Genomic DNA, 14,331 nt, shown 5'->3' on the forward strand with positions numbered 1-14,331 from the left:
CCTTGGCTCGAAGCACATTCCAATACGTCCATAAACCGATCATTTTGCTCGTCATATTTGCCAGCTGTTGGATGTGTTTCTTTCCGTGATCCGTGATCCTTTATCCCCTGGTCATATCCTGTTGCCGCATAAATTCAAACATAAATTCTCTGCTCCTTAGCGGCGGCGGCAGACCTTGTAAAAAGTTAATTGCTATGTTAACACGTCCGAAAGAAGAGCAGAAAGAGCCGTCTGCTGCTGCTCATTTCAATAAGACCAAAAAAAGATGAAGAAAAAAGGAATCAATTTTTAAGACTATTAAAGGCAGAACGCAGGCAGCAGGCAGCAATCCGCTTAGCCGTCGTCCCTTTTGACTTTTTAATTGTGTTGGCTTATTCCTTGGGTGATGTGGGGATGCTAACGACGCTTCCTTCAAACATTTTGCACGCGCTGCGATCATTTGTGGTGATTATACTATATATTGTTTGAGTTTTCCTTTGATTGCGTCCAGGATCAAGGATCGCCGTCGCATAAATCAAGGACTCCCGCTGCGGTACAACGTGCAGGAGGCCCCTCTCGGGGTATATATGTATAGGCGTGGCCCAAAGTCGCTCAAATAGAATGTAAGTCAAAGTCCGAAATGCCGAAAAACGTATAATAATTGAGACATTTGTTGGCAGCGGCGGCAGCGGCTGGTTTTTTCCTATTTTCCTGCTCTGTCCGCAATGACAATGTGATAAAATGTTTTCCCAAAAACAAAGGCATCAAAGTCGGGACTCTGGCGGCTGCTTCTAGCTCCTTGCTCCTTGCTCCTTTTTCAGGTGACATTTCCACACGCACACTCTTTCCACCTTTCGGCACGTTGATCGGCTTCCTTTTTAGTACTTCTTTTTTTTCTTCCTCCTCCAAAAAGGACATGCGGCCGGTGTGATCTTTTGCCGACTTGCCTTGATTATGTTGTCACACAAAAAATCACAGAGATTAGACAAAAATCACGACGATGATGGGGATGATCGGGCGATATATATGGTATATTTAGTTCAAAGGGAATCCCCGTCTTTTGGCTACTTTATGTGGATTATGTTGTCACATTTTGGCACTGTCTTTGTTTTTAATGGGTTTTCGGGGAACTTGCTTCGCTGAAAGGATAATGATTGTAATCGTTGGAGATGCCTAGATCAGCAGGGTGATACTTTTATGAGTCTTGTTGCTCTCTATATGTGAGGTGAGAAGTTTTTTTTTTAAGGTGTCAACCCATGTGTGGTATCAACAATGAAAGATTGGGATCAAAAATAAAGCCACACGTAAGCTGTTAATGATATTTAGGATAGGGTTTCACTATAACTTATAAAAAAGATATCTTTTGCAATTCTTTAGGTGTATTCCTCAACTGAAAACCAAAGGATTTACTATTGTAGAAGAAGGAAAATTCATAAAAAATCCTTTTTGAAGGATAAACAACAAAGGTTTTTAGTAAATCTTAAATCTTATAGCCCTTAATATTATCCTTGAATTTCTATAAGAAAAGTATACCTCAGAAACCTCAGGAAAATTCCAAAAAGTAAGCCATATTTTTCCTAATTTAATCTTAAATAAATCTCCAAATAATGAGGTCTAGCCTCCCCTTATTTATAAAATATTTCCCCTAAAATCTACCTAAAACTCCCCCAAGTACAGTCACCTCTGTAGATCCTCTGCCTTCGCTGACATCTTAATCCGAACGGAATCGGGAACCGCATCATGGACATGGTGCCTGCTACTAACGAGCAATTATCGCCAGCTCCCAGGACGTTGTTTCCCGATTTCACACGCCCAAGGAGAGGCATAGAGAGGAGCCTGAGATATCCTTTACAGAGAGCACAACCATCCTCATCCACGCATTTGCTACGCTTTGGGGGGGAGTCTTGCACACACACCACCACCACCAGGGAAACCTGCACACACACACACATATTGTTAGGACACAATGGATGAAAATATTTTCGTCCTGTTGTCAAATGATTGCATTTAATGTATCGAAATCTGCGTGACGAATCAATTCAGTTCTGGCCTGGCCTGGCCTGGCAAGCTGCAAAATGGAGTTGCCTTTTATAATTCGATCCTGGCATCCTGTCTGGAATACTGATCCCAAACCGCATGGACAACTTAATCGATAAGTTGCAGATATATATATACTTTTTTATGTGTGCCAGTCCTGGAACTGATCGATTTTGTAGTGGGTGTACGAGGAGCCTATAAAGTTGTCAAAGAAAGGCTGGTCGGGAGGACCTCCAGCTGTGAGTTGGGCGGTGGCCCTACTTAAGTGGAACTTTCTGACACATATGGTTGGAAAATAAAATAAATTTTAGCCGGTGAAGGGGAGAAGAGGAGCTAAAGGAGGTGGTGCCTCTCGAGAGCTGGAGTCCTTTAATAGCTGGAAATATTAGTTTTTGACAACTGAATTTTATTTATGTGGAAGTTCCTTGAAGGCAAAGGAGATTCTAGGGTTTTTAAAAGGAATTTGGGGAAAGAAATTGAGTCTTGAAGGGTTTAATAACTTTTTTTTACAATATTTTATATAACATTTTAAGGGTTTATTTTTCTAGAATTTTAAGGGTTTATTCTCCTAGAATTTTACTAATTTTTGGCATATTATATAGGTATTTATTTATTTTATTTACATTATTTATTATTTTAGCTTATATTAGCATTTATTTATAATTACACAACTTTATATTATTTATAGGCCTTTATTTTTACACCCCCAATAATTTATTTATTCTTTTACAAGTCTCTTAAATATTCCTACCTGTTTTTTGAGCAATAAACTTGCCAATTTCCAACCCTTTTGCTACCTGAAACCCCTCCAATTTTTGCAGTCATAAAACCATATATAAAATCATACATAAACTTAAATCCGGTTTGGCGGGATTCATTCAAAATCTGGGATTTATCAATAAAAATGGAGGCTTCAGAAGAAAACCCAGAAAAGGACCTGTGATTAGTGACAGTTCTCTAGGCTCAGCTCGTTTCGGATGCATAAAAAATCCAGTTGATCGAAAGATCGATCATGGCCATTGTTCTAAGCCATAAAATCGGACTCGAGGTATATCTCTCGGTCTGTGTCCTGTGCATATCCTGTCGATATGCAGGACGAGGACTGCTGACAATGGCTGAAAGGCCAAGTGCGAGGCGACGACGACGACGACTCGCTGAGCGCGACAAATGCCCGGGCTAGCTGATGTCCTGCTGATGCCATGTGACAGTCTCGCAGGAATGCTGCAGGACTGCTGACAGCAGGGACATCTCAAAGGAATATCGCACATTACGATCAATTATGAGACTCAATGCTCACCCACAGTGGAACGAAATGGAGGCGAAAGTTCTGCCTGGGATCAGAAGGAGGATGGAAATCTTGTGGCGTTAATTGAAAATTACATGGACATTGTCTGTGGCCACGGTGTCTACTTGGAATTCGCTTGGTCTTATTCTATAGATGGTCCCTAGCGTTAAGGATAACGTTCTGTCTTGTAATTCTCCTTCGATTTTTGTGAGCTAATGGACCGGGCGTAGCGTAGCGCGTGAAACGAAGCTCCTCTGGCTTCAACCAAGGCAACGCCCGAGTGTGGTTTCTGGCAGTGAAGCCATAATGTCCAGCCAGCGTGGAGTCCTGCTCGAGGTGACCGCGGTGCGGTCCTGATCGCCCTCTGATCACCCAATCAGCGACCACATGCTCTCGGTCTGTGTGTCCAGGCAGGGATTGCAAATTCGTAATCAATTCGTTTTACTGCATTATCTACGAGGCAGGGAAAAAATGTAGGAAATTTAATTTTCAGTCAAGGATGTATCCTTGTAAATTGAGGTGATATTTTAGGAGGGAATACTTAAGTATAACTTCTAAAAAACCCTTAAAATACCACGAAAAGCTTGTGATATTAATTTTGCCTTAATTATTTTCAAGGCTATATTTAATTTAAGTTAAAAAATGGGTCTTTTAAAAATGTATTTAATTTTATAAAATACATTTAATGCATTAGAGAAATAAATTTATTATTATAAAGTTAAAAATATTTTTATTTAGGGACTTTTTCTTGGCTTTAAATAAATTTCTTTTTATTTTTTAAATTTATTTATATTTTTATTTATTTAAGTTTAATTCTAAATTAAAAAAATACGATTTCCTGAAATGGTTTTTTTATATTATTAAATTTAATATTTAAAGAAAAAATATACAAAAATTATTTGAAGCCAAAAATAAGTCCTTCAAAATTATATTTGACTTTATTAAAATAAATCTTTTAAGTTTAAAATATTTAAGTATTCAAAAAAGCTCTTCTTAAATTGTTTCTCATATATTTTAATTTAAAATAAAAAAGACAGAGGAATTTAATCGCTATATACCAAATCATCAACCTTCTATACCTTATTTCTCCCTCCCAAAACCCCTTAATCCTCCTCCGCAATGTGTGTGTCCTGCGAGCCTGTGGTTTTTGCCTCGTCTTAGGGGATTTCACAAATCAATTAGTTTTATCGCGGCTGTCAAAATTATGCACACCACCGTCAAGTCAGGGAAAAGTCAGGGAGTCATAGAGCCATAGTCGGCGAAAAACCTTTCATCTTTCGCAAATAAATAAGAAAATCTACACAAATTTCCAACTCAATTAGAGAGAGAGAGGAAAAAAAGAGGGGGAAGAGGAAGCCGCAAAAAGAAAATCGAGGCGTTCAAATCTTCATTTATCCCATCGCTTAGAAAAGAAAGAAAAGAAAGAAGAAAAGAATAGTAACTGAACCTGCTGCTGCCTGGCCTTAACGCCTACTTTTTCTACTTTTTTTTATGTTTTACTTTCAACTTTGCCGACTTTTCAGAGAGTGCATCATTATGATCATCGGCAAATTGGAGAACTACTGCGTGTAAAGTGCGCTGCCTACTTTTTCTTCTACTCCATTGTTTTCTGCCAAAAAAATAGAAACGTAGAAAAAATATGAGTAGGGGACGGCAGCAAATTAATAGACAGTCATTTGGAACATGTGTTTTGTTGCTTTGATTGTTTTGTCAAGTTGTCTAAGATATCAAACGGGTAAAGCCGACATTCCCCATCCACCTACAAGACCATTTATCCCGAGATCCATCCAAAGATCTCTCCATCGACCCGTCTGTAATAACCCACAGCGCTGACGTCTTCATTGTCTGCGCACTTGACTTTCGCCCAATTTACGTACATCTCGTTGCTGTCCGTATATTTGTTCAATTGTTCTAACAAAAACATGCCATAAAAACATAAAACAAAAACTACTTGTACTTCCTTGTTATTGTAGTGTCCAGTCTCGGTCCGTTGCCAGTTGAAATTCCAATCGAAAAATCGGCTACCAAGTACTTGTACTATATAGAGTCTAAGTAGAGACGCTTCCTTTGATCTTCAAGAATAATATGTATGTTTACTAGCCACATGAGTTGCATGTGTCGTTAGGGAAGTCACTTGAAATTGTCAACATTGCAATGATTTAAAGTTGAAAAAATTATTTAAAGTATAAGCAGTCATTTTTCTGAGGAATATTTATTTATATATTAAATAATAAAGTATAATTCCGTTTTTAAAAACCACTTAAACCTTTTTTATAATATTTTTGCAACATTTTTAAAAGTCTGTTAATTTTCCTTTCTTCTTAATAAACCTTTAAGAACCTTGCAAATTATTTTCTCCCTTGCCAAAGTCCCAATAAATCCCTAGTTTTCAAAAAATCATCTTTAAATTAAAATCTCGCCCCTTTAAAATCCAATTCCTACTTACTTAACTCCCCCTCACAAGTCACCAAAACACAACTTAACTTTGCCTTGAAACCTAGTTTAAACTTCACTCTAAAGTCTCTGAAGTACAAATATTTATCTGGCTTGCATTTACCGAAATTTATTAATCTCGAAAAGGATTGCCGGAGAGATCCACGTATTGATTTCGCCGAAGCGCGCCCAGAACTAATTCGAAAATCTTTCGCGAAACTAGAACAAATCCCGGCTGGCTTGGAAGGGTTAACCCGTTTAACCCCTTCGGATTACCTGAGCCGAGCCGTTCTGAGCTCCATTGAGCTGTCGAAGATCGGGTGCCGTAAGCCCAGGCAGAGGGATCGGGAAGCGGGATCTGTGTGTCCCGTAATCCCCGGACCAGGCCGCCAGAGAAACCCTTTGAACTAGTTTGGGCGGGATTAAGAGCAGCTCGGAGACAGGGAGAGCTATAGAGAGTCTAGTTCTACGAATTCATTGTCAAATAATAGAAGTAAAAATTAAATAAAATATTTAAATCAAATATTTAAAATAAAATATAAATAAAATAATCCTAAAACTTGATTAAAACGAAACTAAATTTAATCTGAGACACAAATAATTTAAATAATACTTCAAAAACGTTCCGAAAATTTTGCGAATAATTTATATACGTTTTATTTATAATATACATATATAAATGGGTTTTGAGGAGGTTTTTAGGGAGGTTTTATCTTAATTTTCTGAAATAATCAACTTAAATCAATTTATATATTTTTAATAAATTTTTAAAATTATTAAATACAAATTTATTAAAATTCAAAGAAATCTGCGCTCCTGAAACATCCTTGAAAGCTCCACCAGGCGCTGTCACCTTCAATTATTCAAGTGTTGGGCCACTTTTTCGATTAAAAGCTATTCAAAAATTACAAAATCCACTATAAAACTAATAAACATCCTGATTTAATTGCAAACTCTCCCTGAAATCGGTGTGTGTTTTTGTTTTTATTAACCCGCTTGTTAGTGCAATTAATAGTCAAAACAGCGCCGCCGCTCGCGAAACAACCCCCAGCGAATGCCCGCGAGAGAGGCAACCCTGTTTGGATTGGATGTAATGGATATTTTGACGCCGAAGCAGCAAAGACTGCAAATAAACATCCACAAGTTCCAAAACAAAGGCACTGCTCACGCTCTCCCATATAAAAATATACACACACTCGCACACAGGGGCTGTGTGGAAGGCGAGTGGAACAAAATGGTCAACAAAATGGAGGGCGGAGTCACAGGGCTCTGCTACCTACTTTCACCCTCTCTCTCCCTCCTTACCAGCCGGCAATCTACCTATCTCTCTTGTGGACCCTCGCCTTGTGGACTCCCTTCTCTCTCTTTGTAGACTTTGTTCGTGAGCCCGGGGGTAGGACTATAAATAGCCCGGGCCGGTGCTGTAGAGAGTCAGTTCAGAGCTACTCTCCAACGCAAAGCATCTCAAGCGATCCCGAGTCGTGTGTGCCGCAGAATAATCTGAAAAATCAACCAAAGATACAGCAAGCCAGAACAATGGTGAAAAGTGAAATGGAATTCAAGAGCAACTTCTCCATCGATGCCATCTTGGCCAAGAAACCCCAAGTAAACCATCAGCAGCAGCCCGTTATGGGCATCAAGCAGGAGCCCAGTCATCATCATCTCCAGATGCACCATCAGCTGCCCCATCACCAGTACGTCCATCCCTACTCCAACTCGGATGGCGAGCTCTCTGCCTCCGAGGACTTTGACACTCCCAGCAGGACCAGCACGCCCATGAGCAGTGCCGCCGAGAGTCTGTCCTCCCAGAACAATGACAAGCTGGATGTGGAGTTCGATGACGATCTGGAGGATCAGCTGGAGGAGGACCAGGAGAGCGCCGAAGAAGAGGGCAACCCCAGCAAGAAGCAAAAGATGAGCTCCTCCTCCTCTTCAGCTTCGGACAACAAGAAGCCGCCCTACAGCTACAATGCCCTCATCATGATGGCCATCCAGGACAGTCCCGAACAGCGCTTGACCCTCAACGGGATCTACCAGTACCTCATCAACCGCTTCCCGTACTTCAAGGCCAACAAGCGCGGCTGGCAGAACTCCATCCGCCACAATCTCAGCCTCAACAAGTGCTTCACGAAGATCCCGCGCAGCTACGATGATCCCGGCAAGGGCAACTACTGGATCCTGGACCCCTCTGCCGAGGAGGTCTTCATTGGCGAGACCACCGGCAAGCTGAGACGCAAGAATCCCGGCGCCAGTCGCACTCGCCTGGCCGCCTACCGTCAGGCCATCTTCTCGCCCATGGCGGGCAGCGGTTCCCCCTACGGAGCTCCTGCTCCCGGCTATGGTTATCCCGGAGTTCCCTTCGGTGGAGCTGCTGCCGCTGCCGCCGCCGCTGCTGCTGCTGCCGCTCTCTATCAGCGCATGAATCCCGCCGCCTATCAGGCTGCCTACCAGCAGATGCATCAGTACCAGGCTCCTCCTCAGCATCCCGCCGCCGCCCAGCTGCAGGGCTATCCGCCGCATCTCAACTCCGCTGAACTCTTCCAGCGGATGCAGTTCTTCGGCAAGTTCCCCGCCAGCTAAATGCATATATATTGGGAAAAAAGGAAACCAAGCCTTTGGATCACCAAACAAAAACAAAACCAACCAAGGGACCAGGCGGAGCAGCGTTGGATCCAGAGAGATCTAGCCTTAGGTTCTTCCCACCCGCCAGTGACGTCTAAATGCTGCAATTTAGCAAAATTCCCCAGCACTTTGCCTTCGGTTCGACCTGGAACGTCGATCGAAACTCTGGAAGAGAGCAACGAAATCTTAGGGATATATCGCCGAGATCCCGAAAGAGCAGACTTCTTGCGATCGAAGGCCTTTGTAGTTTGCCTTGTCAACACTTTTTTGTATATATTTCAAAATGAATTTTAAACAAAATATAAAATAAATAATATTTAAAAGAAATTTTTAAACAGTTTTCTTATTTTAAAAAAGTTTTACAAGAATTTTAAAGGAAATTTTTGGTTGGTTTTCAGTGGATTTTAGGTTGTTTTTGATACTTTCTTTAAGCAACTTTCATAAATATTATTTCCAGTTAAGTTTTAAATATTATTTTCAACACAAAGCTATTTCCTGGTTATATTTTAACCTTTATAAAGAGCTATTTTCTTCTACAAAACACCCTCTTTATTTAATTTTGACTTCCAGCTGCTGTCCAGCTAAATATTTACCCAGCTTCCTATCCATCCTGATGACTTAATTAGTTGTTTGGCTCTAGCAAGGCGGCAAACATGAAAATGATTCCCTTAAAAAAAATGAAAAGGGAACAGCAGAAAAATGCCCAAGCCAGAGCGGATGAGGTTCGAAAATGAGCCATCACCCATTGACTTTTCATCCTTCGATTTGTTTGGCTCTTTACATGCCCAGTGACAACTCCAGCTGTGAGGCCCGGGGCACCGCAGGTACACTGCTACGATCCTGAGCGATCCGATATGATATCCCATAGCTGCTGGACCCGTTCCCCCTGCTCCCACGTCCCTATGTCCGTCCCCAGCTAGGCCATTGTCTATAGATCTTGGCCAGCGAGAGAGCGCACACTTCGGGATATCTCTCTTAAAATGTCTCAGGCAATTTTTCTTTAACTTTTGTTATACAATTTTTCAACTAATATGTGCGCTACACTGAGGGAAACTAGGACAACATTTTAAAGGATATTTATCATGGTTTAATTTTTATATAATAATTTTAAAGTTTTCTTATTTCATTTTCCTTTCAATATCTAAGTCTTATTAGAATAATACTATCATAATTACTATATTAATTTCTCTCAGTGTAAAACCCATGAACTCGCTTAGGCCTCAATTTGAAAGATGAGAACACGTTAGGAAAAATAGTCTAAAGAAATAGTAAAAAGGGCACCGACTTGGGCGTTGTTGTTCTGAAATTTCTCAAACTGTTTCCTCGGGTTCTCAGTGGATATCTCCATTATTTTGGATATTTCTACGGCATAGTCGTCGGCGGCTTCTAAGGCCTTTGATCACTTGACATGTGTTTGCCAGGAGAAGAAAATAGAGTTGTGAGTGAGAAAAAGGGAGCATCCATCGGCATCAACAAGTTTTTCCCCCCTCTTCCCATAACAAGACTCTCGGCCATATCATAAATACTGCGCTTTCCTCGCTTTTGATTCCCCACCGAAAAGGCGATTTGTAAACGAAATGATAATTAATATCATCGTTACTAGATTAATCTCCTCCTCACTCTCTGTGGCTCTTTATCTCCAGCGATAGACGGGACGATCGGTAGCAATTATCATATTTTGTGTTTGCCCATTTTTCTTCGATTCAATAATTGTAAATTATTGTGAGTGTGTTGTGTGTGAGTTGGTAAATCATGTTATTGAAGCGATTAGCTGGCAGTTTTATAAGGTGTCAGGTTTAGGGGGAACCTAAATGGATGAGGAGGTAGGGTTTTCGATGGGTTTAGAGTTATGCAATATAGTATGGATCTTATGTAAATTACCACTCTGGGTTGGAGTCGTCTCTGGGTAATTTATAAGGTGGTTTTTGAGTTGGTTAATACCGGAACCTGTATAATTATATAGTTAGTTTATTTTTGTTTGGCTATAGTCCTTCGGAAATGGTAAAATAAGAACAAGTTTTATGAGGGAGACTCTCACTAGGGGTGTTAATATTGAGGGGGAACGAACCAATATGATATATCAAAAATCTTAGATGTTGTAATCGATAATATATCGAAATTTTAAGCTTACGAAATATCGGATTTAAATTTAAATTGTCGATCTTATTTTTAAAATATCTGAATAGTGTTATTAAACTTATTTGTTTCAAGATAATATCGAATTTTGGCATGTTTATCGTAAATTTAACATATCGATTTATATATCGACTTTGTAATTTGATGTTTTTAGGGTTTTTTCATTAGTATTATTGTTAATATAATATTTTTTACAATTATAATATCCTTAAATAACATATTTCTTTAATGTATATATTAATAATAATATATTTCTTTTAATTTCAGATCGTGTTTTCGATGTTTTCATGGGGTAAGTTCAAACATCTTTTTCAAATATATTTCTATCGGGGTTATCTTTATTTATTGCTCAAAGGATTAATATATATCCTATATATCCCTATATCCTGCTCTTTTCACCATCGAATTAAGAAAAACTAAACTATCTAGACAATCTTGGATTCCCAAGTCTCTGTATGTACATATTTTTGGGGCTTATGCTCAGCTTAGGTCCAAAGCAAAGAGTTAAATCGGTTTTCGGCCCACACGCCCTAAGCCAACGATTCAAATATTTTGCATTTAAAACTCAAAACTCAAACTGAAACTCAGACTGAAATCTCAGAGATGGAAAAACAATCCGCAGATCAGGCGGATTGCAACAATTTCCATTGGCGGGGCAGCATTGTTTTATTGGGTTGCCCTCGTCCCCGGCTTATGTAGGTTTTTGGTTATTTTTGTTATTGAAATAGATCGGATGAGCGCATTATATACTTAACACGTCGTCGTCGTAGTCGTATGTGCCCTGGATTCCGGATTGAATTCAGAAATCCACTTACCTAAGCCTAGTCCTAGTCCTTCCTAAGCTCTAAGTCGCTAAATCAGTCCGGGACTGCGGCTTCGTTGGGATTCCTTTAACTATATCACTTTAGAATTGAAGAATAGAAATGGGAATAGTGGAATAAAGAGAGTATAGCACGCGTACTCGGTTTGGGAAATGTCTTAACCAGTTTTTCCGTCCAGAGGTATACCGAGGTCTCCTTTTCTGTATATTGGCTTAAGTGCTCGACATGCAATTTACAAAGATAACAAGCGCAGGAGCAGGAACCTGGGATCTGCCTTACTTATCTTATTACCCGGGTTAAGTGCAGGGATTACACTGTCGAAAGAGCAACCTACCAGTATCGGAGACTATATTGTGTGTGTGCCTCAGGCAGATGCAGTAGCATCTTAGGGAGTCCGAATGGAATACCTATGGTCCTATGCGATCTCCTCCTGTGCCTGTACGTGTGCCGCTTGTTACACTTTCTGTGCAATTTAGGACTGCTCCTGGGTGCTCCTTGGCCTCTCTAATGGTTCAAACCCATCGGCTTAGTCTCTGCGAGTTTCTATTTCATAAATATTTTATACATATAATCGGTTAGCTGCTGCTCTCGGTGCGGTTCGGTTTTGTTTTGTTTAAAGGCTTAAGGATCTTGGTTTTTTTTTTGTATATATTTCTCTTTATTATATATTTTTGTTTTTATAAGCAGAGAAGATATATATAATATCTTCTTGGGGTATGGATTTAGATAAGTTGTCGAGGTTTTGAAAACTTTTCTTTGTGTTGAAAGAGGTGTCTCTATGAAAGAGGTGTCTAAGTGGTTGGCAAAGGTGTTCTTTTTATTTTTTAGAATGTAAAATGGATTATTTTTCGGGGTTGTCTTATAAATGTGTAATACCTTAAGGTTTTCTAAGAGGAATTATTCATATTTTATATTAAAGATCAAAGAGATTTATCCAATATTCTTAATGGTAACACTCTCATTTATAGACAACTCAGCCTGCTAAGTTTAAAAAACCCAGTTAGATGACACTAAGTGGCTTACACCAGCCACTGGTTCTCAAGATAAATTATTGGCACAATATCGATCGATGGTTTTTTATAAATCCAGTTTGATGGCCACCACAAGACTCCTCCGCCGTTGCCTCTCCTCCCGAGTCAATGTGCCCACATTGAGCTTGGGAAGACCCTCAAGTGTCGTTTGGGTGTGTCACCTAGGAATCGGGGCTTATAGAGAGAGAGAGAACCCACACCCAACGATTTGAACCAAGTGACCAGTGACCACAAAATGTGTTTTTAATTGAAACTGATGTGGCCTGGCCTGTGTGTGTGTGTGGCTGCCGATGAGGGCCGTGGCGCGCATTCAAATATTTATTAATAAAATAATTGGTAACCCATGGGTCGCCACTCCAAATAATCAAATAATGTCAGCAAATAGGGAAAATATTTGAAAATATTTAAGCGACAAATGCGCAAAGTAACAATAAACCTTCTACGTATGTACATGTGGGCAGTGGTGGTGCTGGCTCTCCTCCTTAATTAGTTTCTTCCATTATCTTGGCCTCTCTGTTGACCCGAATTTCAATTAAGTTAATTTACGCTCGAGCTGGAACCAATAAATAAATGTATGAATGGACCTAGTATACTATAGTTGGTGGCTTCAATTGCCGCGAGGAGAGGAATACGCTCACAATTAAGGCTGGGGGAAAATTATGAATGAGTAATTACGAGTTGCACTTGAACACTCGACCCCGTCCAGTTAACACTACTTCGGGAGGGGATTTTTCTTGAATCGAACGGAAGTGGGTTCATTCCGGCCTCGAGGGTTAACTTAGCTCTGTATGGTTTTTCTTCCTCTGTTTCTGGTTGAAGATGCCGAGATATCTGAGGAGAAAGACAGCTTGCATGATAGGTTGGCATCTCTGAACTTTTTAATTGAAGTCTTACAGGGCGATTGCAGATGTTTTTTAGCGGAAGTTGAGGGTCATTCTTGAGGTGATGTTGGGGGTATTTGTGGAATATATATAAAGGAAAACTATTATATATAAGTTCAAAAGGGATTTTTTTATATTTTGAAATTTAAAACTAAGTTTAGAGCTCATATTTAATACATTTATAGGGATTCTTGACAGTAAATCCAATTAAATTTAGATTTCCTATCTTAATTAGTTTAAAATTTCCCAGAACTGTCAAAATTAGGTTTCTTTCTTCAGAAGTTTCTTTGAAATAAAGTCATTAAACAATTTCAAGCTTCACTAAACTTGAGCTACTTTTTGGATGTTTCAATTATCCTCTAAAAGAGCTCCTTTTTCTATAAAGTTTAGCATATTATATCCCAACTCTCTGCCAGCTAATTGCTTCCTAACCCTGACTTCATCATGAGATTCTTGATGATAGAATTCAGCCTCAGATTTCACACTGATACACAGGAACAGCACACTCCGGCACACAATCAACAAATTAAGCCAGGCCAAGGGGCCAGCACTCGGACCTCAATTAAATTGATTTAGATCAAAAGAACTCAGTCAGAACTCTATATGGAGTTGCCCAGAACTGACCGATGCTGAGCAGGCACCAGCATAATCGGGGAACTATAACTCTGACCGATCTTGTGTAAGCAATAAATCCGCAAAAGTACCCGCAAGTTTTTGGCTTCGAGGTTCAGAGTTTTGTGACTTTTAATACCCTGAAATGGAGGTATATTCAATAGGATATAAAGGCTATAGCATTTGTTTTGGGTTTTTTATTGTTAACAAAAATAAGACTCTAAGTATTTAATGAGGAATTATTAGTTTTAAATGCTCTATTATGATTAGAGATATGAAAATATGGGACAATTATTTAAGGCATATAATTTACCCCAAATAATTGCTAAATTTTAGGCAGCAGTAAACAGTTTTTCTTTATAAAAATCAGTTGTGGCAGAACCATAGTTACCATAAAATGTTTAGATATCTCTTTGCCTTCTTTGCTATAGGATATTTGCTTATAGAGGTTGTATCTTTATCTAAATCCTTAAAAAAGTAATCATTAGTATACT

General features: G+C 39.5%; 2 protein-coding genes across 2 annotated transcripts in view; both read left to right on the forward strand.

The window, feature by feature from the left end:
- The window catches only part of MED15 (mediator complex subunit 15), a 70,278-nt gene that overhangs the window by 13,654 nt on the left and 42,293 nt on the right, over positions 1-14,331 (forward strand). Inside the window, exon 2 of the mRNA XM_017166300.3 lies at positions 10,760-10,784. Within this exon, the coding sequence (XP_017021789.2) occupies positions 10,772-10,784 (13 nt within the window). The 5' untranslated portion in view covers positions 10,760-10,771. The remainder of the gene's footprint in view (positions 1-10,759; positions 10,785-14,331) is intronic.
- Positions 7,196-8,562, forward strand: slp1 (sloppy paired 1). Its single transcript, XM_017166241.3, has one exon. The coding sequence runs from the start codon at positions 7,271-7,273 to the stop codon at positions 8,312-8,314; it is 1,044 nt and encodes a 347-aa protein (XP_017021730.1). The 5' UTR covers positions 7,196-7,270; the 3' UTR covers positions 8,315-8,562.

Source organism: Drosophila kikkawai, chromosome 2L (genome assembly GCF_030179895.1).
Source record: "Drosophila kikkawai strain 14028-0561.14 chromosome 2L, DkikHiC1v2, whole genome shotgun sequence".
NCBI classification, from domain to species: Eukaryota; Metazoa; Arthropoda; class Insecta; order Diptera; family Drosophilidae; genus Drosophila; species Drosophila kikkawai.

Excerpts from the sequence above, each read along its gene's own strand:
- slp1 (XM_017166241.3), top strand. The coding sequence starts at position 7,271 with ATGGTGAAAAGTGAAATGGAATTCAAGAGCAACTTCTCCATCGATGCC.